Raw genomic sequence first — 25305 nt, forward strand, 5'->3', positions numbered from 1 at the left:
CATAATGATCTGATGCTCTCAGCATTAATGATGGGATAATCAGGCACTTATGCACCTGGCCAATGGCCGCAGGCCCTCCTAAACTCAAATGTATGCCTGTGCTCAGGACACTGATAAAGTTGAATACCGTGGCGAGGGTGGCAGTATTTTATGTGGTCAGTCTGAAGACAGCTGCTTTTCCAAGGTATATGGTAAACCGGTTATAACATGATGTAAACAGAGCCTTACTTCAGAGATACACCAAAATATTAAGGACAATTGGAGACAGGCAGAAACATTTAATAACAGCAAGATTTGTGATGTTATATTCACTTCTGTCTTCATACATGTTGCTTGTATAGTCTTGTGACAATAGCAGTAACATCTCCTTGTTCTCCTAATCTCTCTTCTGAAAGCTGCAGAGCAAGGGGTTAACTACATACGCTGTGTATTCACCTGGACCTCTGCCAGCATATTCCAGATTACAATCTGCTGTGAAGTACACAGTTTCTCTGCTGACCAATAGTAAGTTATCTGCAAGTATTTCAGAAATATCTGTGAAATTCTGTCTAAACCTCTGAAACCTGTGATACTACTTCAATGGCTGGACAGCAGCTCAATGGCCATACAAAATAAGAGTCCAGACAATAGTATCACAATTTACATCACCCACAACATAAGCTCTATCAATGATATGTTCCATACTGTTGTTAAACTAAAACCCTTATTTATCTCCCCAGGGTCCTTCTCTGCACGTCAGTATTGGCCTCACGCATCCGTTTGGTTACATGCTCCCTATAGTTACGAGTCAACAACGTATACAGAAGGGGATTCACACAACTATTGGCATAGGTTAAGCAGGTAACTCCAAAGTTCAAGTAAATGTGAGCAGATGTTGCCAGTCCTAATAACTCATATTGATATGATTTTGCCAGCTGCCATGCCCAGAAAGGAACAAAACAGGCCCAATATACAATGATTATTGCAAATATGCGCAACATAACACATTGATTTAGTTTCCGTCTTGACCGTCGAAGCTCTTGTCCAGACATCCAGTATGCCCTTGCAAGACAGCTATAAAGATATACTATGATCAGACCAGGTCCCAGAATACTTGTAAAGAAAAGGACTGTCAAGTAGTGTCGGAATGACTCTGGTGTCCATGTAGGAAAGCATATTTTCTTGCCTGACCCATACTGGCTGTCCTGTAATCGCATCATGCACATCATGGGCAAGGTAAGGAGAAGAGATATAAGCCAGATTGTCAGGCTTGTTAATTTTCGATAGCACCGAGAAATGCGAGACTTTAGAGGTTGTACTATCACTTGGTATCTCTCTAAACTCATTGCAGTAAGAGTATAGATGCTGGCATGCATAGTGAACAAGTCCATACTTAGAAGAAGTCTGCAACCAATATCTCCAAAGTACCAGTCTCTGGCCAAGTATGTGCTCACAACAAATGGAATGGTGGATAGGTACAAAAGATCTGCCAAAGCAAGGTTCACCAGGTGGACACACATGGAGCCTACTGGTGTTTGTGATAACATAGTAATCACCAATACATATAGGTTTCCAGCCATACCCAGGAGAAACATAATAGCAAGTACCGCACTCAAAGTAGATGTAACCAAGACCTCTTCAGCAGAGCCTGGAGCTTCCATAGACACGTTGGCTTTGTCCTGTATGTCCATTCTCCCATTAGGTGCTGGGTACAACATGTGAATTGGGATGAACAAGAGAAGATCTTTTCTCAAGATTGTTTGTATTCTTCACAATGAAAAGTAAGTTGTCCATAAGCCAGTATCCCTGTAAGCCCAGCAGAAAGAATGATCTTTACCAGAACGTAATCTCAGATGTTAGTCCCCTAACTGTTCATTTCTGGTCTCACCCTTCACATTCTTGATATGTCCACTGGCAGCTCGGGCATAAAGCCAAAAGTTTCCTTCTCGCAGAGGTGCCTAGAGTGAACTAGCAGTGTGACTTGCGTGGTCTTCTCGTTGCCTCCCTGCTCTCCACCCTTTCATGATTTAATCCGAGGGCCACTTCTAAGCAGACCAGGTATGCTGATCCATGTTTACTTTATTTCTACACAAAATATTGTATGAATTTTAAAATAATGCAATAGACAGACTGCATGGGTTACATTTTTTACATGGTTTAATAGGCAGTGCAAACACTTGCCTGGCACAGAGTTAAAAGATTATTTACTATACAATAAAACAGACATATTCAACAACGTGCTGAAACACCACACGTGGATAATAAAGTAGTCCAGTGTCTGAATGGCTGGAATGTTGTGCAGTTTCTTGTGATTTCAGGCAGTGATGTGTTAGAAACGGTGTTTAAACTGAGCTTCAACTAGAAGAAAAGAAAAAAAAAACAGAATCAGTTCACTGAAGAACAAGTAGACCGAAGTACCTGGAGATAGTATAGTTACAACATACAGTATGAAGTGACATGTAAAAATGGAATACATGGATGGTAGCGCTCTGATTGCATCCAAGGATCACTTTGAGGTACACTGTACTTTGCCTCAACGCTGCCTTTAATAGCTGATCTATTGAGTTTCCCCGGAAGGATGCCATATGTGGGCTAAACTCTGCCCAACCACGGTGCCAATGGCTGCATGATTTGGTAGGTAAGCATACGTGCAAAGGAAGAAAGCCTTTGTTGAGGTTTGATCTATGATTGTTTAACCATCTGTGAAGAGATTGGGTGGTGCGCCTGACATAGTGTTTGTCACATTTATGTATTATGTAGTTAGGCTGACATGGTATGTTAGTTTGAATATTTCTCCAGTGAAATTAGACTTGAAGATCTGTTATTTATGTTTAAAAAAGCAGTCCCACAAAAATGTTTATTTTCTGGCAAGGTAGACAGGTAACATGATGTAAATTGTAGTGAAGATAATCTTCTTACCAGTGACTGTATAAATTATCCACTTTTTATGGTCCTTAGCTGTGTCATGTGATCGACACTATGACTCCAGCTGACACGGCGTCTTATGTGTGGACAGGAAGTCAGTATATTTATTCCTACGAGACTCACATCAAGACTCTAGGGATTTTATTCACCGTCCACTGACTCTCAACTCAGACTATGAGAACAAAAGAATCTCTGAAACAATGGTGGGTAGTCCACTGGATCGGACACGAAAGTTTACCATACTAAATGTCTGAGCCTGCTGCACTGTCTCTCCTGCTTTTTTAAGGCTTTGTCATTTTAAGAATAAAACAATAAATACATTTAAGACACCGAATCACACGCTCACTCATACTATATGTCTCCAATGTTACTCATATCATTGTCAGTTCACAGCGATACACTTTATTCAGTGCAATAATGTCGAGTTCAAGCGTGTCCATATTTTATCAAACTTCTGGGGACATCATTTTCTGTTGGTATACAGGATTTTGTATAAAGGAACATATTTATTTATTAGCTGAATCCAGTGAGTAAGGTTAAGCGAGACAGTGGATTTCCAGGACATTATTAATATTTTGCCAGCACAAAAGAGGACAAAATGGAAAAAAGCTTATCATATGCATCTATAATACCTAATAGACATATCTGGGAAGTAAGACTCCTGGGGAATTGGAAATGAGTATTATGGAGCAGTAGGACCTCTGGCCAAAACTTATTGGCCAAAGGACACGACCATGCCGTGTGTATGTACGTCCCAATCATGTGTCGGAGGATGAAACACTAATTTGTCTTACAGGGGTATAGTATATCCTGTTTAAGAATTTCATTTGGATGAGTAAGTCACGGGCACTAACCACTGAGGAAACATAAATGCACTCTACCAACCTCCATTCTTCAACTGCTAATGTTGGGATATCTGCTGACCAATTAGTATAGGATTTGTCAAAGGGCTTAACTCCACTAGACTGCAATAAAGTATAGGCTTTGGTTAGCGGTTTATAGAGTTTCGGGGTGCCAATAAGGACTTCCAATTTGTTTTAAAAACTGTTTTTATTTATTTTGTTGTTCAACAAATAATGATAAAGAAAAATACTTTTCCCGAATGTAACTGTCACGAGGGTGTCAAGAGCCACGTCTGACTCCGTTATACCCGGGGTCAGGAAGTCGCAGCGGGTGGCTGCGCGCTCTATGTCTAAAGATCACGGTGTTTCTTAGTGTTTGTTTTCTGTGTTTGCCTTGCTATCCTTTTTGTCTCACTCAGGGATCCGTAGCTTCTCCTCCTCAGCTGTTTCTTGTCTGCCACTCCCAAACTCCTTATATTCTCCTCTCACACTTCTCTTGTTGCCAGTTATAGAGCTTCCTGCCTGGACATCTATGCTGACCCACTGGAGCTGAGAATCTGGTTGTTGTTCCAGAGTGCTACCCTCCGGATCCCTGTTGGGCTTTTGTTGTCTCCTGTTGTTGCCCTCCTGGGATTATATGTTTAGTTTGTATTGTCTGTCCTCCCCTTGGTGTTTTCCTTTAGAGCTAGTGGTGCGGACTAGTGTTCCCACCGCCCTGTTCACTATCTAGGGCTCATCCTAGGGAAAGCCAGGGTTTTAGGCACGTGATCGGCGTACGGGTGAGGAACCCGTCTAGGGACGACAGGGCAGCCAGGCGCCAGTCGCAAGGTGAGTCAGGGGTCACCACCTTCCCTCTCACTAGGGCAGGGCCTCCCTCTTTTCCTCCCTCCGTATATATATAATTTTTTTTTTATTTTTTTTATTTTTTTTTCTCTACTTAGAATCCAATATGGATCCTATTGCTGCTTTGGCAAAACAGCTTCAAGGCCTGTCTTTGGAGGTGGCAGGATTGAAGGCGTCTGTCCTCCAACAGCAGCAGCAAATGCAGCAGACCGTAAGCCCAGCGGTTGCTATGGGTAACCAGGTTGTTACAGAACCCAAGGTTGTTCTTCCTGACAGATTCTCTGGGGGAAGGGACAAATTTGTGTTGTTCCGTGAGGCCTGCAAATTATATTTTAAGCTGCGCCCTTACTCCTCAGGTAATGAAGAACAGCGGGTGGGGATTGTTATTTCCCTGCTTCAGGGGGACCCGCAATCCTGGGCGTTCTCATTACCCCCTGGTTCCCAGGCTCTCCAGTCAGTGGAGGGATTTTTTGGGGCTTTGGGTCTCATATATGATGACCCTGACCGTGTCGCCCTGGCTGAGTCGAAGTTACGGAGACTCCTACAGGGAGATCGGCCAGCAGAGGAATATTGCTCAGAGTTCCGCAGGTGGGCTACGGATACTCAGTGGAACGACCCGGCTCTCAGGAGTCAGTTCTGCTCTGGGTTATCTGAAAGGGTTAAGGATGCGCTGGCGCTGTATGAGACCCCCCTTTCCCTTGATGCTGTTATGTCCCTCTCTATCAGGATAGATAGACGTCTTAGGGAGAGATCGAAAATTCCTGAGCAATCGGTAACCTCTCCCAAGCAGCAGTTAGTCTGTACTGACTTGGATGAGCCTATGCAGCTAGGAGGAACTTCTCGTCAGGTCCGTCCTCCTGACGTTCGCCGTATGTGGGGGGCTTGTTTTTTCTGTGGGGGGAAGGGTCATTTCATTAATGTCTGTCCCTCCTTTTCCCAAAAACAAAAGACCGTCGGAAAACTACTAACCCCAGGCTGTGCGGAGAATGTCAGCCGGGGGGTATACGTTTCCTCCATACGAACATCTCAATTTGTGTTGCCAGCGGTTATTGTTTTTGGTGTTAAGACGGAGTCTATTTCTTTTTTTCTAGACAGTGGTGCAGGGGTAAATTTGATAGATGCCCATTTTGCCCGCACTATGGGTTTGTCTCTCTGTACGCTGCAGAGACCCATTCCCATATTCGCTATTGACTCTGCTCCTCTGTCTCAGAGAAACCTCACTCACGTTGTCCATAACTTACATCTTCGGGTAGGAGACCACCATAAGGAGCGTCTTTCATGTTACGTTCTGGAGGGCCTTCCCTCTCCTGTGGTATTGGGTCTTCCCTGGTTGGTAGCGCACAATCCAGTGGTGGATTGGCAGGCCAGGGAGATATTGGAGTGGAGTGAGCATTGCAGAGAGAATTGCTTAAATAACAATTGCTTAATCGCCTCCATAGCTTCCCTACCTACATTTATTTCGGACTTTGAGGACATTTTTTCTGAAAAGGGTTGTCAGAAGCTACCACCTCATCGTCCTTATGATTGCCCGGTTAACCTGATTCCCGGTGCAAAATTACCCAAGTCCAGGTTATATAATCTTTCGGGTCCCGAGAGACAAGCCATGAAAGATTATATCTCCGAGAGTCTGGCCAAGGGACACATCAGACCCTCTTCTTCACCCGTGGCTGCAGGGTTTTTCTTTGTTAAAAAGAAAGATGGGGGCCTGCGTCCTTGCCTAGATTTCCGTGAGCTAAACCGGATAACCGTCCGAGACCCATACCCTCTTCCTCTCATTCCTGACCTTTTTAATCAGATTGCGGGTGCTAGGTGGTTCTCCAAACTTGATCTTAGGGGGGCCTACAATCTGATTCGTATCAAGGAAGGGGATGAGTGGAAGACAGCTTTTAACACCCCTGAGGGGCATTACGAAAATTTAGTCATGCCTTTCGGTCTGACCAATGCCCCTGCTGTCTTCCAACATTTCGTTAATGATATTTTTAGTCATCTCATCGGCAGGTTTGTAGTCATATACCTAGATGATATCTTAATTTATTCGGCTGATCTGAAAACACATGAAGTACATGTCAGGCAAGTACTGCAGGTCCTACGGACGAATAAATTATATGCGAAAATTGAAAAATGTGTCTTCGCCGTTCAGGAAATACAATTCCTGGGATATCTATTATCTGCTTCAGGTTTCCGTATGGATCCTGGGAAGGTCCAGGCAATTTTAGATTGGGATCTTCCTGAGAACCTTAAAGCTCTACAACGGTTTTTGGGTTTCGCAAATTTCTACAGAAAGTTTATTAAAAATTATTCAGTGATCGTTAAACCCCTTACTGACATGACTAGGAAGGGGACTGATTTTTCTAAATGGTCTGACGCCGCTAAAATTGCATTTTCCTCTCTAAAAGAGAGATTTACCTCGGCACCTGTCCTAATTCAACCTGATGTCTCCCAGCCTTTTATTGTTGAAGTTGATGCATCGGAGGTGGGAGTGGGGGCTGTATTGTCTCAGGGTCCGTCTCCTGGCAAATGGCGTCCTTGCGCTTTCTTTTCCAAAAAATTATCTGCAGCAGAAAAGAACTATGATATTGGAAATAGGGAACTGTTGGCTATTAAACTGGCGTTTGAAGAGTGGCGTCACTTCTTAGAGGGAGCAATCCACCCCGTCACGGTAATTACGGATCACAAAAACCTTCTGTACCTAGAATCGGCTAAGCGTCTCACCCCTAGACAAGCTAGGTGGTCGCTATTCTTTACCAGATTTAACTTTGTAATCACCTATCGTCCTGGGGCAAAAAATACCAAGGCAGACGCATTGTCTCGTAGTTTCCCTGGAGGGGGTAATGTTAGTGATCCGGTACCTATTTTACAAAGAGGAGTGGTTGTCTCTGCTGTACACTCTGTTCTAGAGGGAAAGGTGTTAGAGGCCCAGGGGGACGCCCCGGCCTCTTGCCCCTCAGAGAAATTGTTTGTACCGTTAAACCTGCGTCTTGAGTTATTGAAGGAACATCATAATTCGGCACTTGCTGGGCACCCGGGTAGTAAAGCAACCTTGGAGCTATTGTCTCGTCGTTTTTGGTGGCCAAGGTTGCGTCAGGATGTAATAGATTTCGTGTCTACTTGTTCTACTTGTGCACGCGCGAAAGTCTCTCATACACGTCCAGCAGGGTCTTTATTGCCACTTTTCATCCCCAATAGACCATGGACACATCTATCAATGGATTTCATCACTGACTTACCTTTGTCTGCGGGTAAAACAGTTATCTTGGTAGTAGTAGACAGGTTTAGCAAAATGGTACACTTTATTGCGCTACCCGCACTTCCTAATGCTAAGACTCTTGCTCAGGTGTTTATCAGTGAAATCGTGAAGCTTCACGGGGTCCCTTCCGATGTGGTTTCGGATCGGGGAACCCAGTTTATTTCTAAGTTTTGGAAAGCTTTTTGTACCCGTTTAGGGGTACACTTATCCTTTTCCTCAGCTTTCCATCCTCAGTCGAATGGACAGACTGAGCGTACCAACCAAAACCTAGAAACATATTTAAGGTGTTTTGCGTCTGAAAACCAAGAGGTGTGGTCATCATATTTACCGTTAGCCGAGTTTGCCATAAATAATCGCCGTCAGGAATCCACTGGCAAGTCACCATTTCTTGGTGCATACGGTTTTCATCCCCAATTTTGTACTTTCAAAGAGGGGGGGTCTTCTGGGGTTCCCGAAGTGGAACGGTTTTCTTCATCTCTTTCATCGGTATGGCAGAAGGTGCAAGCTAACTTGAAAAATATGAGTGGTAAATACAAATGCATGGCCGATAAGAAACGGTCGCCAGGTCCGGACCTAGGAGTGAATGACTATGTGTGGTTGTCTACTAGGAATATTAAGTTGAAGGTTCCCTCTTGGAAACTGGGTCCTAGGTTCATTGGTCCTTATAAAATTGTAGCCGTCATTAACCCTGTGGCTTTTCGCCTGGAGCTACCTCAGACTTTTAAGATCCATAACGTCTTCCATAAGTCGCTGCTCAAGAAGTATGTTCCACCTCTAGAACCATCACCGCTGCCACCTCCTCCTGTTGTTGTGGATGGTAATCTGGAGTTTCAAATATCCAGAATTGTTGATTCTCGTCGGGTCCGCCACTCTCTTCAGTATCTGGTGCATTGGAGGGGTTACGGTCCCGAGGAAAGAATGTGGGTTCCAGCGTCAGAGGTAAACGCCAACAGGTTGATTCAGGCTTTCCATGTCTCTCATCCGGAGAGACCTGGTCCTGAGTGTCCGGAGGCCCCTCGTGAAAGGGGGGGTACTGTCACGAGGGTGTCAAGAGCCACGTCTGACTCCGTTATACCCGGGGTCAGGAAGTCGCAGCGGGTGGCTGCGCGCTCTATGTCTAAAGATCACGGTGTTTCTTAGTGTTTGTTTTCTGTGTTTGCCTTGCTATCCTTTTTGTCTCACTCAGGGATCCGTAGCTTCTCCTCCTAAGCTGTTTCTTGTCTGCCACTCCCAAACTCCTTATATTCTCCTCTCACACTTCTCTTGTTGCCAGTTATAGAGCTTCCTGCCTGGACATCTATGCTGACCCACTGGAGCTGAGAATCTGGTTGTTGTTCCAGAGTGCTACCCTCCGGATCCCTGTTGGGCTTTTGTTGTCTCCTGTTGTTGCCCTCCTGGGATTATATGTTTAGTTTGTATTGTCTGTCCTCCCCTTGGTGTTTTCCTTTAGAGCTAGTGGTGCGGACTAGTGGTCCCACCGCCCTGTTCACTATCTAGGGCTCATCCTAGGGAAAGCCAGGGTTTTAGGCACGTGATCGGCGTACGGGTGAGGAACCCGTCTAGGGACGACAGGGCAGCCAGGCACCAGTCGCAAGGTGAGTCAGGGGTCACCACCTTCCCTCTCACTAGGGCAGGGCCTCCCTCTTTTCCTCCCTCCGTGTCACGTATGTGACAGTTACGCCGATCGTGATAGTAACCAAAAATACATAGTTAGGACTTCCAATTTGGACGGGGTCAGTGTAACAGTCAGGGACCCAAATTGTGCCTGTGTAGCATGCCTAAGTTGAAGGTAGTAAACATGCCATGGGATCACGTATTTGTCTCTAAAAGCATAAAACGTGAGAAAGTTGCTATCAGTTGAAAACAGATGGGTCAGATATTTGATCCCTGCTCTAGTCCACATTTTAGCGCCCGGTAAGCCTAGGAAGTCAGGGAGGTCAGTGTTAGACCAGATAGGAGTCCTATGTGAAAACACATCAACCTCAGTAGCCCTAAAAAGCTTTTGCAAAAGTGACCAAACATGAGCAATAGTTTTAGGAGAGAGGATAGAGACCCATGGACTGATACCTGTATAACAGGTTTGTAAGGCTTTCATATAATCCTAGGAGGGCACCTCGTCCGCCAGATATACTAGTGTATCATCCTTGTACATGGATACTTTTTCAACCAATGGTCCTCGAGTGATGACTGATAGTTGGGAAACTACGGATAGCAGCCGCAAGCTGCTCAATAGCCAGGGCGAACAATAAGGCGGACGGGGGCAAACCTGATGCATACCCCTTTTCAAAGGGAAGGGACCTGATACATCTAGATTTGTTCTAATACGTGCCCTGGGAGAGTCATAAAGCAGTTTAGTCTTGGTATAGAATTGGGGCAGTAGATTCCAGAGATAAGGCCACTAGTGTTGAGCGCGAATATTCGAATTGCAAATTTTTTTCTCGAATATCGCGATTTCGAGATTTCGCTAATATTTAGAATATAGTGCTATATATTCGCAAAATGGAATATTCATTTTTCTTTTTTTTTTTTATGCTCCAGTCAGTGCCCGTTGCCGCTTCTGCCGACTTCCGTGCTCATGGAGCGTCTCCATCACCATGGGAACGTCTCCATATACTAGAATGTAATGTCGGATCTGAGAATTCAAGTTATAATAATCGAATTGCGATTTCAACTTAACACTGCTATATTCCATATTCGTTAATTCTAGCCTAATATGGAATATAGCAGTGCTAAGTTGAAATCGCAATGCGATTACTTTGAGTTATATTAATCGCATTGCGATTTCAACTTGGACCTGGTTTACTATGGTTGGCTTCAATGGCTTGGTAGAATTATTGAATATGACGAATGTATTTGTCATATTCCACAAAACAAAGATATTCTCCATCTTCTTTTAGCTACCTATTCATCAACTTCGCAAATTCTAGCAATCATATAGGAAAGTTGACTATAGAGACAGCTAAGTTTAATTCGCTATGCGATTATATTACTTATAATTATTCTATTTATAAAAAAAAAAGCTAATAATTATCAGGTATTATAATTATTCTATTTATTTTTAAAAAAAAGCTAAGTAATATAATCGCATAGCGAATTAAACTTAGCTGTCTCCATAGTCAACTTTCCTATATGATTGCTAGAATTCGCGAAGTTGATGAATAGGTAGCTAAAACGAAGATGGAGAATATCTTTGTTTTGTGGAATATGACAAATACATTCGTATATTCGTTTTGTGAAATATGACGAATACATTCGTCATATTCGCTAATTCTACCAAGCCATTGAAGCCAACCATAGTAAACCAGGTCCAAGTTGAAATCGCAATGCGATTAATATAACTCAAAGTAATCGCATTGCGATTTCAACTTAGCACTGCTATATTCCATATTAGGCTAGAATTAACGAATATGGAATATAGCAGCAACCATAGTAAAACAGGTCCAAGTTGAAATCGCAATTCGATTAATTCAAGTTATAATAATCGAATTGCGATTTCAACTTTTTACGTATATTCTTAATATTGCTATAACTTCGTATTTTAGAATATTCGTAATATTGCTCTAACTTCGTCTTTTAGAATATGACGAATATTCTAAAAGACGAAGTTAGAGCAATATTACGAAATTTCATAAAATACACATATAGACTGTAATTTAGCTAATATACTGCTATAGTAATTTTTTTAACAGTGTACATATTTTACAAAACTTAAGTTCAGAAGAGGCAAAAAAAATTAGAGGAAAAAAATAATGATTATAGCACTATATTAGCTAAATTACAATCTATTAGTGATGGGAAGTTCGGATCTTTCAGATGAATCGGTTCATTTGAATCAGCTCATTCAAATGAACCGATTCATGAATCGGATCTTCGGTTCACTTCCTGAGCCGGCAGAAGCAAGTGAACTGAAGATCAATGCGCATGCGCAGCTCATCGAATCTTCGGTTCACTTGCTGAGTCGGCTCTCAAGTGAACCGAAGGTCAGGTGGGACTGGCTCCTGGCAAACACAGCTCTGCTGCAGTGAAGCAGACTGTGATGTAGTTGCTATAGTTATTGCAGGGACTCAGATAATTGTCTGAGAGTTTTAGTTAAAAGAATCGTGTCACCGAGTCCCTACCAGACTTCCTGCACTGCTACAGCATGTAGCAGAGCTGTGTGTGTACAGGGTGCATGTAGCAGTGTAGCATGATGCTACACTGCTGCATGCACCCTGTACACACACAGCTCCGCTACATGCTATATTAATGCCCCCCCTTCCCCCCGGACGGACTTACAGGGAGCCGCAGAGCAGGGAGCCTGGCAGGGACTCGGTGACTCACGGTTCTTTTAACTCAAAGAATCAAATGAGTCTCTGACTCATTCGATTCTTTTAACTAATAGACTCAGCCGATTCTCTGAGTCCCTGCGACTCCCCCTGTGCTGGGAGTCAGTGCTGGACTGCTGGCTGCCTCTGATTGGTTGGAGGGCGGGGAGGGGCGGGGGTAGCGTCCACTGTCGGCTCCTATTACACTGCCTGCTGCTGCCTCTATGCTGATCTGACTGAGCCGTGTATATATGTGTATTTTACGAAATTTCGTAATATTGCTCTAACTTCGTCTTTTAGAATATTCGTCATATTCTAAAAGACGAAGTTCGAGCAATATTACGAAATTTCGTAAAATACCGTTGCCTTATACTATTAAAAGAAAAAAATCGCAATACGCGATTAATTAAATCGCATATTATTCGCGATAATTGGAAAAATTACGAATATTCGATTTCGACAAATATAACACGAATATTCAATCGAATATTCGCGAAATATCGCGAAATTGAATATGGCACCTCCCGCTCATCACTAAAGGCCACACAATGGAATCAAAGGCTTTGCAGCTATCCAGAGCTCTCTGCAGCTGCTAAGTTTAAGTATAATCTATGGATGTTTATATCGGTTGACTTCCCTGGTATGAAACCAGTTTGGTCGGGATGAATCAGGGAGAGTATTACTTTGTAAAGCCTCATGGCAAGTATTTTTGCTAGTTCTTTAATTATCACAGCTTCTAAGAGAAAATATGTTTGGTGGCAGTTGAAGCATGGAAGTGAGCATGTGCATCCACCTCAATGAGGTGAACAGAGAATAAAGAAAAGAGCAATTGGTAGGTGGCGCCATACTGCATGTCAGCTCTTAGCTTAGCAGAGCAGGCAGGAGCCCTCTCAGCTAATTCTGGCATAGTACATGGGTACATAATACTCATGTGCTATGCCGTTGTTAGTAATCCTCCGGGGGGGCACGGGCAGGAGCAAAAATATGCGCTACTGCCCGTACTCACAGCGCTGCTGCGGCCCCATTCATAAATGTCATAGTCTGTACTCCATACACCACTGAGCAGTCAGCAGTGTACTGAGTTTTAAAGAGGACCTTTCACTACAATAAAAAATCTAAACTAACTATACAGACATGGAGAGCGGCGCCCAGGGATCTCCCTGCACTTACTATTATCCCTGGGCGCCGCTCCGTTCTCCCGCTATAGGCTCTGGTATCTTCATATTTTCGGCTCAACTGGGTGGAGCCTGTCGGCGTCTCCTTAGCTCATAGCCTGAGAGAGAAAAAAAACTCTCGGGCTATGAGCTAAGCGCTGTGATTGGTCAGCGCTACAGCCTGGGAGAAGGAGACACCGGCAGGCTCCACCGAGTTGAGCCGAAAATATGAAGATACCGGAGCCTATAGCGGGAGAACAGAGCGGTGCCCAGGTATAACAGTAAGTGCAGGGGGATCCCTGGGTGCCGCTCTCCATGTCTGTATAGTGAGTTTAGATTTTTTATTTTAGTGAAAGGTCCTCTTTAAGCGCACAGTGAATGGTGCACTTTAGGTAGGGAAAAGCCTCAAAAATACAAAATTAATTAATAAAGTATATTACAAAAACTTTGTTTAGGGCATTAGGGAGAACATATTAAAATTTGATGCAAAGGTTTAATTACTCTAAATAAAAACAATAAAATCCAGCAGATTTTGCACTGGCCACAATGCCTTATAATAGGCACCACTTCTTGGTCTGTACAGATCACTTTACTGCAGTTACCTGCTTATCTATACACAGAGGCGATATCATTACAGGTAGGATGAGAATGACAGATAAAAAAGGATCCACTATTCACAATAGGTAATTGTCAAAGCTTTTCTATTCTTTCCTTGCACAGGTAACAGAGCATGCCTAGAAAACTCTCCCATAGAAATCAATGAGGTCCCTTCCAGACCATGGTGTTTATTGACCACGGAGCTGCCGTAAAGCAATTTTCTTAAAGGGAACCTGTCATCATCTTGATGTTGCCCATACTAAAAGCAGTATAAAGTAGAGACAGGTGAGTTGATTTCAGCAGTCTGTCGTTTTGAAAAGTAAAAATAAGTGGTTGCCGAGGACCAACATCACAATCCTTGCAGACTGGGCCTGGAAAAGAGTCACGGACACCTGAGAATAGTCATGGTTATTCATGAGTTCTTGCTCTCCTGCCCACCTGCTGATTGACAGTCTTCTACCTAGTTTTCTCCATTTCTGTCTAGGAGAGAACTGCCAATCATCAGCAGATGGGTGAGAGTGCAGGAGATTATGAATAACCAGGACTCTTCTCAGGTAGATTTGACTCTTTTCTAGGCCTGGACTGCAATGATTATGATGTTGGTTCTCGGCAACCACTTACTATTAGCTCATGAGTGACACATCGCTGAGATCAGTATTTCTGTCACTACCTTATTCTCTCCTCAGTGAGGTCAGCATAAAGCTGATGTGAGGTTCCCTTTAATCTTTTTTAAATGCTTTCAAGAATAGCTCAGGCAACATGGCTGCCCCCATAATCATGTTCAGTGTTACTATCTGTTTTATTTGGCGCATCGTCCTGAGTTCCTTGTACTAGAAAAGAAATCTACTCCAGCAAAGGATCTGGCATAGTGTTCTAGTCAAATGTGCACCAATTTTCTGGAGCACATGTTACATGAGTCGGCCCATGAAGGTTCAAGACCACCTCCTGCTGCCCAATTTTTTCAGAAGTGTGGAGGGAGGTGGAAAATGGCAAAAGGTCTCAATTTGTGGCACCCAAAACAAGTGTAGAAAGATGATACATTCACCTCATGAAGTGCCGATCCAACAGATACAAGTAAGCCTCTTCATGGATGAAAGAGTCCACCCACAGGGATGTTGTAATGTCAACGCTTGTTTAGAGTGAAATGACAAAAGCTATAGGTTCTCTGTGATGGCTGCACCATACACCTCCCCTGTATGGGAGCAGGTGATCGCTGCAGCCCACTCTGATGAACTGGGGCTGCTCTGATTTTGCAGGACCCGAAAAACTTGTCATAATTAATGGAACCAGGAATTCTATCAGAAAATCCTGAAAAAGAATGTGTCTCCGTTAATTTGTGACCTAAAGCTCAAGCGTAGTTGGGTTATATAGGTTTTGAATAAATCTTCTTCTTCAGTAAATGGAATGGCCATTTAAAAGCTGCATTGTGTTTTCTTACATTGTCTTTATCTTTTATAAAAACAAGCTGGATGAAATACAACATTTTAATGTGACAAATTAGCAAAAATAGAAGAAAATCGCATGAGAGGCAAATATTTTTTCACAGTACTGCAGGCTGTGTAATAAACACTGTCCGCAAATGCAACCTATATGGCTGAAATCGACAGCAGCAAAATCTGTGCCAAATCCTGTGGATTTGACAGCAGATTTCAGTGTGTAAATACTGTAGATTCACGGCAGATTTGACTTTTTGCATTGCAAACGGTGAAATCCACATTTGAAATATGCAGCATATGTTAACTGCTACGATTCAAAAATTCTAAATGCATGCCAAGTTATGTGCAGATTTGATTGCAGAAACTTTCCACGGCTCATGGAAGAGATTTTAAAAATGTAATCCTCTTTGCTGTTACTGTAAATACTGTGGATTTTCCACATACAATTTAATTGCAGAAGATTCGCAACTTGTAAACCTGCTAAATATGGTTTCTATAGTTGCTACTCTCTGAATGCAGCTATAAGAGCAGAAAAAACGAGATTTTTGTATAACTTACCAGTAAAATCTCTTTCTCGCTCTTTCCTTGGGGGACACAGAAGACCTTGGGTATAGCTCATCTCCATAGGAGGCGTGACACTAAGTGAAAACTGTTAAGCCCCTCCTCCACAGCTATACCCTCAGCCTGGAGAGAGAGACTGCCAGTTGCGTGTCCAAGCAGTGAGAAAAGGCAAAGTCCAACAAGGAACCAACAAGCCAACTACCCAACGGGTAACAAAAACTTGGAAAACGTACAGAGAAAAAACAATGAATGGGTGGGTGCTGTGTCCCCCAAGGAAAGAGCGAGAAAGAGATTTTACTGGTAAGTTATACAAAAATCTCGTTTTCTCGCCCAGTTTCCTTGGGGGACACAGAAGACCTTGGGACGTTCAAAAGCAGTCCAAAAGGGGGAGGGACCACAGCACCAAGGTGAAGCACCCGAAAGGCATCAATGAACCGCCGCCTGTAAACCCAGGCGGGGTAAGGCAGCATCTGCCAAAGTCAGAGTATGCACCCTGTAGAAATCAGTAAGGCGTGCAAGGCAGACCTGTGGCCGCCGTGCCCAAATGCACGGCCGAAGCCCAATGCCTCCGGCCCAGGAGGCACCGACCGCTCTGGTGAAAGGAACGGTGACACCAAAGACAGAATCCTGCCCTTGGTGCGGTAACCTCAGCAATAGCCAATCTGATCAAGCGGAGGAAAACCACCCTGGAGTCTGTCAACCCTATGCACAGCCCTCCTGGAAACCCAAGAGGCCGAACGTCTGCAAGAGTCGGAGATCTCCAAGTAAAAAACGGCAAGGCCCAAACAACGTCCAAATAGGTGAGGTGTTGAAGCGAAAGGCAAACACCACCTTCAGAAGGAAGGAAGGAAGGAAGAAACGGGATGCAGAACAGCCCTGTCCTGGAAAAGACAAAGCTCGTAACAAAAAAAGGGGCCATTCCGGCACCCGTCAGAGACACGACTGATACGGAACACAACCGTACAGGACAGAAGGGGTAGAGAGAACTCCTGTAACGGCTCCAAGGACAAGATTGGAGCGCCGAGAGTACAGTACAGAGGAACCAAAGAGCCACTCCGAGGAAGAAGGTCTGGACAGGCCCCGAGGGCCGGGGAACGCTGGAAGAGGAAGGACAGCGCCGACACTTGACACTTCAAGCAAAGGAGTCCCAGTCCCAGGTCCAGGCCGGACTGGAGAAAGACAGAACCATGGGGGGGAGAAGGGCAGAGTGGGGAATGCCCAGCTACCCACCGACACCCAGACAAAAAACCCTAAGTCCAACGACAGATCCTGGACGAAACACAGCCAGGAGCGAACAGTAGCGAGCCCGCTGGAGTCACCTGGGCAAGCGGATAAAAAACCCAATGTGACCAGGCGCAGACCAGTAACACGGGCAGAAGGGTCGGTAAAACTGGTCCCGTCGGCCTCCGAGCAACGTTGTCCCGTATCCACCCGGAGTGGGGGAGCAGAAGGACAGACGGAAGGGAACCGAAGGGTCCGCCCAGCATCCGCCAGATGCCAGGACAAGACAGGCTAAAGTCCATGCTTATGTAGCCACCACAGGAAGACTATCTACAGTCCTGGTGTGGGAGATCGAAGGACAATCTGGACCGAAGGGCAGTCCCCCCAAGTTACCAAGAAGGTAAGTCTACAGCAGGACCACAGCCTAGAATGGAAAACGCAATCTGCACCCAGCGGGAGGACAGAACGCGGTAGACCCAGCAAGAGGCACACAGCTAATACAGCCAGTGTGAACAAGGGAGACAGTACGAGACCAAAGGAACACCGGAACCATCCACATGAACAACCATGCTCCCCCCAGAGGGGAGGACAGTGAAGGAACAGCCTCTGAAGCCTGGCCGGGCAGAAGCCACATCGGCGTGATCTGTACCGAACGGGGAGCCAAACAGAGCCGGCGAGACAAGGTAGTCGAGACAGAGGCCGGCATCACACCCCCCAACCGAAAGGAGGAGTGGGCAGCAGGGAAGTCATAGGACAGCCCAAAAGCAGAACCCTGCTACACTGTGAGACGCCAGGTTCACCGCCTCGCAGAAGGCAAATACCCTGAAGAACCCAAGGTGGAAGTCCTCCGGACCTGGGTAATAGAGCATCCAAGAGAAGTTGGGTGATCTACCCGAGAAGAGTGGCCCGAACCTGGTAGCAGATCAGACCGAAGCGTAGAGGGCGCCAAGAGGAAGGACTCATACCACACTGCATCCGAAGAGGAGGAAATGGTAATAGGCGAAGGAACCATAGTCCCGCCAGAGCCAACGAAGAATCCGAGGGGCGCTGCAGACAACAGCACGCATCTAGGAACCACGAACACTTCCCGGGAGGAAGGGCCAACGAAATGAATGAGTACCACCCAGCTCGGTGCAGTAGAGAGCACAGAGCCCTCCGGGTCAGGTGGACAGAACGATCTCTGTAGAGACGAGTGCAAGGCTTGCGGCAAGTAACCCAAGAGAACAAAGGGATGTCGCAGGAAGGAGGGGAAGCATACGTACGAGCAGCCCCGTAAGCAGTGAGAAGGCCAACCCACCTACGGGAGGAGAAGGCATAAACGGCCCAAACAACGCACAAGAACGGCCGCTCCCTGCAAAAAAGTCACTCAGAGAAGAGGGCCAGCCACAGAGTGCCCCAGCATCTATGGAAGTGCAAAGTGCAACCTGAAAGGGAGTTATGCATAAGCCTAGCATGGCACGCGATGGAACGTAAGCAGTCCGCCCCGAAAGAGGGGAAATGTACCTGGCAAACTGCAGTCGGCAAGAGTGCAAAGGCCCACCCCAAAAGGGGGTGACGCCTAAGGCCGTACCTACTCCAGAGACATAGGACATACCATACAATCCTGCAGGAGCGCAGGAGGTCCACCTAGTGAAAGGGGGACATGCACAGGGTTATCCTAGCATTAAGAGAGCGTGCAATAATTCCCCCAACACCGAACTTTGTGAGAGTGCAACCACTCCGCCAATGAAGGTGACATGTACAAGTCCAGCACAGCACGTACAAGGACAGCCGTGAATCTCATGAGCGTGCAAAGGTCCGCCCATGGAATGAGGGGTGGTCACACACAAGGCCAGCACCGAATCCAATGGGAGTGCAAGCGTTCCACCCATGTACGGCGCTGGTGCGATGTGTAAACATGACGCCCGCTTGCACGTGCAGCGGGCGTCATGCACATGGCCAGCATCTCATCCAGGGAGAGTGAGAGCACCCTGCCATGTACGGGAGTCATGCACATAGCCAGCAACGTACTGGCGAGAGACAAACACAGTCAGTGAGAATGTGTGTATGTCGCCTGAGGAAGGGAGGCATGCCCATGGCCGGCAGCGAATGCGAATCCAGTGAGAGTGCGTACACCGCCCACGGAAGAGGGGCCATGCACATGGCTGACAGCGGATCCAGCGAGAGTGCAAGCACCCCGCCATGGAAGGGGTTCATGCACATGGCCAGCAACGCACCGGCGAGAGAACAACCACAGACAGAGGGAGTGTATGCATGCCGCCTGAGGGAAGGAGGCGTGCCCAAGGCCGGCAGCGAATCCAATGAGAGTGCAGCATACCACCTATGGAAGGGGGTCATGCCTATGGCCAGCCGCGAATCCAGTGAAAGTGCAGCGTTCCGCCTATGGAAGCGTGTCGTGCACCTGGCCAGCACCGCATCCGGTGAGAGTGCAGATTTCCGCCTAATAAAAGGGGGACATGCACATGATCGGCAACAAATCCAGTGAGAGTATAGCGTTCCGCCAATGGAAGTGGGTCACGCACATGGTCGACCGCGAATCCAGCGAGAGTGCTGCGTTCCGCCAATGGAAGGGGGACGTGCACATGGCCAATACCGTATCCGGTGAGGGTGCAGTATTCCGCCTATGGAAGTTGGTCACGCACACGGCCGGCAGCGAATCCAGTGAGAGTGCTGCGTTCCGCCTATGGAAGGGGGACGTACACAGGGCCAGCCCGCAGCCAGGGAGAGTGCAGTATCCCGCCTGGGAGGGGGGGGGGTCATGCCCATGGCAGGCACCATACCTGGAGAGGGTGACGAATGCTGCCTACAGAACTGACCGCATGCACTTGGCCCGCGCTGCATCCCGGGAGAGGGCAAGAAACCGCCTAAAAGGGGAAATGCACCTGGCAGCGACGCAGGCTGGGAGCGCGAAACCATGCTGCCTATGGAAGGGGGGCATGCAGACAGGCAGCACTACTGCGATGAGGCTGCAGCGTCCTGCGCAGCCCACAAGAATCTGTTAGACATCTGTTTATTCATTATTATTTCATATTTTTTTATTTTTTTATTTTTTTTTATTTAAAACAGCCTCTCTGAGGCTAAAGGGGAACCACCATATAGGGGCACAGATTCTCTTGATGCAAGAGAAAAAAGGGGTGGCCAACCATACAGGCCCATTGGGAGCCGGCCTGCACCCAAAGGGTTAACAGGGAGCCGGCCTGGGGGCCGGCGCTGCGATCCACTGGGGGCGGAGGAAGCCCCAGGCGGGAAGAATTCGCGCCTGGAGAAGTACCCGCCCCCTCCAACAAAGGCCAGAATTTCGCGGCCTAGTAGGCCGTAAAGCCGGGGCCTAAATTTGTGCGGCGCCCGGCCGACCGGGGCCGCATAGTATTATATACCGCCGGGACTGAGGCGGAGCGGCGCATTAAACCGGCCGCGGGAGCCCACCCCGCAGGCCGGAAGAGTCGGGCCCAAATGGAGTGCCGGAATTGCGGCCCCGCAGGCCCGATGGCGGCCCAGCAGGTCATTGCGGCGCCCGGCCGCACCGGAATGTCCATGCCGGCCGGAGGCGAGGTCTGTCAGGAGCGGGCCCCAGGCCCTGAGCAACGCTCCGGTAAGGAGATGGGGGGACCCCGAGATCGGGTGCCCGCGTAGTATCATATACCGGCGGGACATCAAAAGATAAAGGGGGACAGCAGCTGCATGTCCTATGGGGCCAGGAGGGGGAGGGGGGGAGCAGGGAGCAGATTGCCGCCCTGCGGCACCCCAGGGGCCAGCCTAGATCCAGCAGTGGAAGGGTTAAGGTTTGTCCAGGGATTCGAACTCATGACCTCTGCCATCAGAGGCAAGGCATTCACCATCACAGCTATGAAAGCTGTTCAGAGAGGCACAGTATGGGCCATGGGGGGGGGGTTAGGCCCGCAGGAGACCGGGTGGTGGTGGTGGTGGAAAGGGGGGGGTCGTAGGGCTGGAGAAGCCAATCTCTCACCATAGCCGTCTTCACCCTCGGTCCATTCCAGCAGGGTCGCCCCTTCAGCTACTGGCACCGTAGTGGCAGGACGCTGGAAGAGGGGCTTGGCGTGCGGGCGACCCTTGCGCTGGCGGGATACAGGGGAGCTGGGCTGCCCTGGTCCACCTTGCCTTCTGTGGGGGAGGCAGCAGTGCGGTGACCGGCACTGGCGCAGCTCGACCCCGGGAGAAACAGAGAGGTCTAGTGCGACTCTGTTGTCCCTGATGATCTGGAACAAAAAGAAAAGAAAAAAGTAAAAATCAAAATTTAAACAAGGAGAATCAGCCCTGCAGTAGCAGGGAGTGTCTTGCCTCCTTGGACACTAAGCAAAAACTGGCAGTCTCTCTCTCCAGGCTGAGGGTATAGCTGTGGAGGAGGGGCTTAACAGTTTTCACTTAGTGTCACGCCTCCTATGGAGATGAGCTATACCCAAGGTCTTCTGTGTCCCCCAAGGAAACTGGGCGAGAAATTGGCAGCAATAAAAACCACAAGACTAAATGGTAGAATTGTCTGACCAACGTCTGACCAATAGTTCTGACCATCGAACTATTGTGCCAAATCCAACATACTGTATAACAGATTCCAATGGCTCATGAAAGACACAATTGACTTATAATTGGGTCCATCAAACTTTTGCAGTGGTATCCTTTCTTTTGATAGCTGGAATAGTGGTGCATGCTCTGCTATTTTTGTAATCTGATATACTGTCAAATGCAGGTTCCAAACTGAGCTTCCAACAAAATTTATTAATTTATACATAAATAACTCTATGAAAACATCTAGACCATGACAATCGCTGCCTGAAACGTGGGCAGTCTGCAAGGACAACCTCATGGACCTCTGGGGAGCAGGTTAGTAAAACTGTGGAGATGGCTTTTGCAGGAATGTCACTTTTAGCAGATGCAGTAAATGTCAATCATTGCTATTACATTTATATTAGTTTCTATTGTTATTACTATTACAGTTACAATTGCAGTCATCTCAACATACATGCTTTGTGAGTCTGTTAGTAGCTAGAGACATTTTAGTCCATTAAATTAGTAAGTTAAGACTTAAAGTGGTCATCTAGGATTTATTTTTATTTACTAGCAGCCACTCATCCCACATAGCAGGACCTTTGAAGAGATCTATACTTCTTAACTCCCCACCACTCTGTTTCAACTCCATTGCCGTCTCCTGCATAGAAGTGGGTCACATACACTGCTGCAGTCAATGTCTGACCTCAGCGGTGTCAGAGAGCTAATGGATCACATGGCGCTTGGGGAAATGTCACTCCTGGGGCCAATCATTGGCTGCAATGGTAGACATGACTCTGAGCCAGAACAGATAAGTATAGATCTCTTCACAGGTCCCCCTACGTGGGAAAAACTGCAAAAATAAAAATGCTGGACAAACTGTTAAGCAGGCCATACACACTAGATGAGATGTATGTCGGCTGGACCTGATTTACTGGCAAATGCCTGCATAAAAGGGATTAAAAGAGATAAGGGATGTTTTACCTGCATATTCTCGTACTGTCATGGGTCTACTGATAACCTTCTTAAACACACTGAGCCAATTTTCCCTTTCTTGTTCACTTTCACAGGTAAATAGGTAAGTACGGTCAGGAGTATTAAAAGATATGCCATAATTCCATATATTGCTGTATGAACTTGGGATAATCTCAGCCTTTACTTGATAGCCATTTTCACTACTTCCCAAAAACACCTCACCTTTAGCAAAAGCATCCTGAAATAAAAATGGAGAAAACCTTGTTAATAGAGATCGTGAAGTCACAGTCAACTAGAAAAGCTACAATTTCTGGGGAAATTGTGTGAAGTGTTCTTGTAGTTTAAAAATGATAAATCCTACAGTGAAGAGCTTTATATTGTGAGAATTACAAGACCCAGACCTACATTTTGATGCATAGTATGTCTCTGAAATAAATGAAGGCACAGTCGCAGTTTAGAAATTGCCCTTCAAATTTGAGGTGGCTAGAGTGGAGTTTCAATGAATGTCAATGGGCGATGTGAGTTGCAAACAAATAGTTTTCACAATATGACCATCAGGACTATGGCTTAGCCATGGACATTTTTTGTGGCAGCAGGGATAGCTAAACGTTTTGATATAAGATTTGTGTAGGTGGGCTTGAAAATGAGGGAGTGGTGGCAGTTTAGAAATCATGTCCTGATTTTGTCAGCTCCCACTCTAGTTTTGAACATTCCACCATTCATTCCTATGGGACCAATTTTGCCACCAAAACGCAGCTATTTCGTGAAACATTTGGCGAAACGTTCCCCAAAGACGGTATATTACTTTCTATGTAGTGTAAAAACTGTGGGAGGAGTTAGGGTGGTAAATTTGGCTATAATAAGAAGAATATATATGTGAGATAACAGTAAGTGGTCTTGTCATGCAAGGACACTTAAGGTTGAGTAGTATCATCTTCTCATTGGATCTGCCCCTCATTGGATAACCCCTTATTGACCAGCCTGTTTTGAGCCTAATAACCAAGGGAAAACAGCAATACTGCTATTGAGTTTTTAACATGATAAATTTTGCAGCTTTCATTTTTCATCATAAATAATACAATAAATTTACTCTCTGGGTCAGTAAGATTATTATAACGATGCTAAATATATACCGTTTTTCTCCTCGGAGTAAGTACTGAAAGTTCAAAATGTATTTGCTACCAGCAGTTCTCCACGCGATGAACCCTGATGTGCTGGATCTCTTTTGGAGATGCTCCCTACCGAATGCCTCTTTATTTCACATTTTCTGGTCTTGTCCGATAATGCCATTTTGGAGGCAAGTGACACGATTATTACAGGTTGTTATAGATACCCCTATCCCTAGGGATCCATCGACTCTACTCCTAAACATAGTCCCAACTACATTGAGAGGTTAGGGTGCCAAGGCTGCTCCTTCATATACTAACTGCAGCAAAATGTCTGATCGCTCTCCATTGGAAACGCACCGCACCACCTTTGGGATTAGATCTATATGCTGGGATACACAAGACCAGATCTCTGGAGTACTCGGTGGCTCTACTACAGAATACGACAGACAAATTCTTGAAATGCTGGCAACCATGGGACACTCAAAAGACAATGATAGCTTTATAGACTTGGAGAGACATTGTGTTTCATTTTACACACTTTTATTGTTATATCGTGCATTGACATTTACAGAAGTCTATTTGTAAAGTATGCCAAAATTCTTGCAAACTGTGTTTATATTTTGTAAAAAATCAATAAATTATAAATGGGGAATAAAAATTATTTGCTTTAAGGTCTGTATTTAACTGACAATATTTTAGAATTGATACCTGTTATCTCTAAGGCTACTTTCACACTGGCGTTTCTGGGTCCGCTTGTGAGATCCGTTTCAGGGCTCTCACAAGCGGCCCAAAACGGATCAGTTCAGCCCCAATGCATTCTGAATGGATAAGGATCCGTTCAGAATGCATCAGTTTGGCTCCGTTGCGCCTCTATTCATCTCTGGAGGCGGACACCAAACGCTGCTTGCAGCTTTTGGATGTCCGCATGACGATGCAGAGCCAAATGTAAGCCAATGGGGACAGATCAGTTTTCACTGACACAATATGGTGCAATTGAAAAAGGATCCGTTCCCTATTGACTTTCAATGTAAGTCATGATCCGTTTTGACTTAGACTTTTTTTCGAAAGAATAATGCAAACGGATCCGTTCTGAACTGATACAAGTGTTTGCATTATCGGTGCGGATCCGACTGTGCAGATACAAGAGGGATCCGCACCGAACACAGGTGTGAAAGTAGCCTAAGTTAAAGAGGTTGTCCAGGCTTTTAATATCGATGACCTGTCCTCAAGAAAGGTCATCAATATCGGATCGGCGGGGATCCGGCACCGCTGCCGATCAGCTGTTTGAGGAGACAGCGAAGTGCAGTGCGCATGTGCCGTTTCCCTTCTCTCTTCCTGCTCTGCTGCTGTGTGTCTATGGAAGAGCAGCAGCGGACAGGAAGAAAGAAGGGAGGCGGCATGTGCGCACTGTGCGTGCCATCTCCTCAAACAGCTGATTGGTTGGGGTGCCGGATGTCAGACCCCCCTCCGATCTGATATCGGTGACCTATCCTGAGGACAGGTCATCAATAGAAAAAGCCCTGACAACCACTTTAATATTAGGACACGATAAAACATGTCCTTCCAGCATTAGCTGTCCTAGGCTTGCCGGTCCCCTATAGAAAGTTCA

The 25305-nt window shown here is 46.0% G+C and overlaps 2 protein-coding genes across 6 annotated transcripts in view; both read right to left on the reverse strand.

Moving 5' to 3' along the window:
* Positions 1-296: 296 nt before the first annotated feature.
* Positions 297-1962, reverse strand: LOC122943115 (urotensin-2 receptor-like). Its single transcript, XM_044300580.1, has one exon. The coding sequence runs from the start codon at positions 1695-1697 to the stop codon at positions 708-710; it is 990 nt and encodes a 329-aa protein (XP_044156515.1). The 5' UTR covers positions 1698-1962; the 3' UTR covers positions 297-707.
* A 176-nt stretch (positions 1963-2138) lies between these two features.
* The window catches only part of LOC122943114 (arf-GAP with dual PH domain-containing protein 1-like), a 52048-nt gene continuing 28881 nt past the window's right edge, over positions 2139-25305 (reverse strand). For 2 of the 5 annotated variants that reach the window (XM_044300578.1, XM_044300577.1), the window contains exons 10-11: positions 22597-22825; positions 2141-2337 (exon numbers count right to left, since the gene is read on the reverse strand). In XM_044300578.1, the coding sequence (XP_044156513.1) occupies positions 2309-2337; positions 22597-22825 (258 nt within the window). In that variant the 3' untranslated portion in view covers positions 2141-2308. Of the gene's footprint in view, positions 2338-22596; positions 22826-25305 lie in introns of all 5 variants that reach the window. The other 3 variants (XM_044300576.1, XM_044300579.1, XM_044300575.1) reach the window with 3 other exon arrangements.

Source organism: Bufo gargarizans, chromosome 7 (genome assembly GCF_014858855.1).
Source record: "Bufo gargarizans isolate SCDJY-AF-19 chromosome 7, ASM1485885v1, whole genome shotgun sequence".
NCBI classification, from domain to species: domain Eukaryota; kingdom Metazoa; phylum Chordata; class Amphibia; order Anura; family Bufonidae; genus Bufo; species Bufo gargarizans.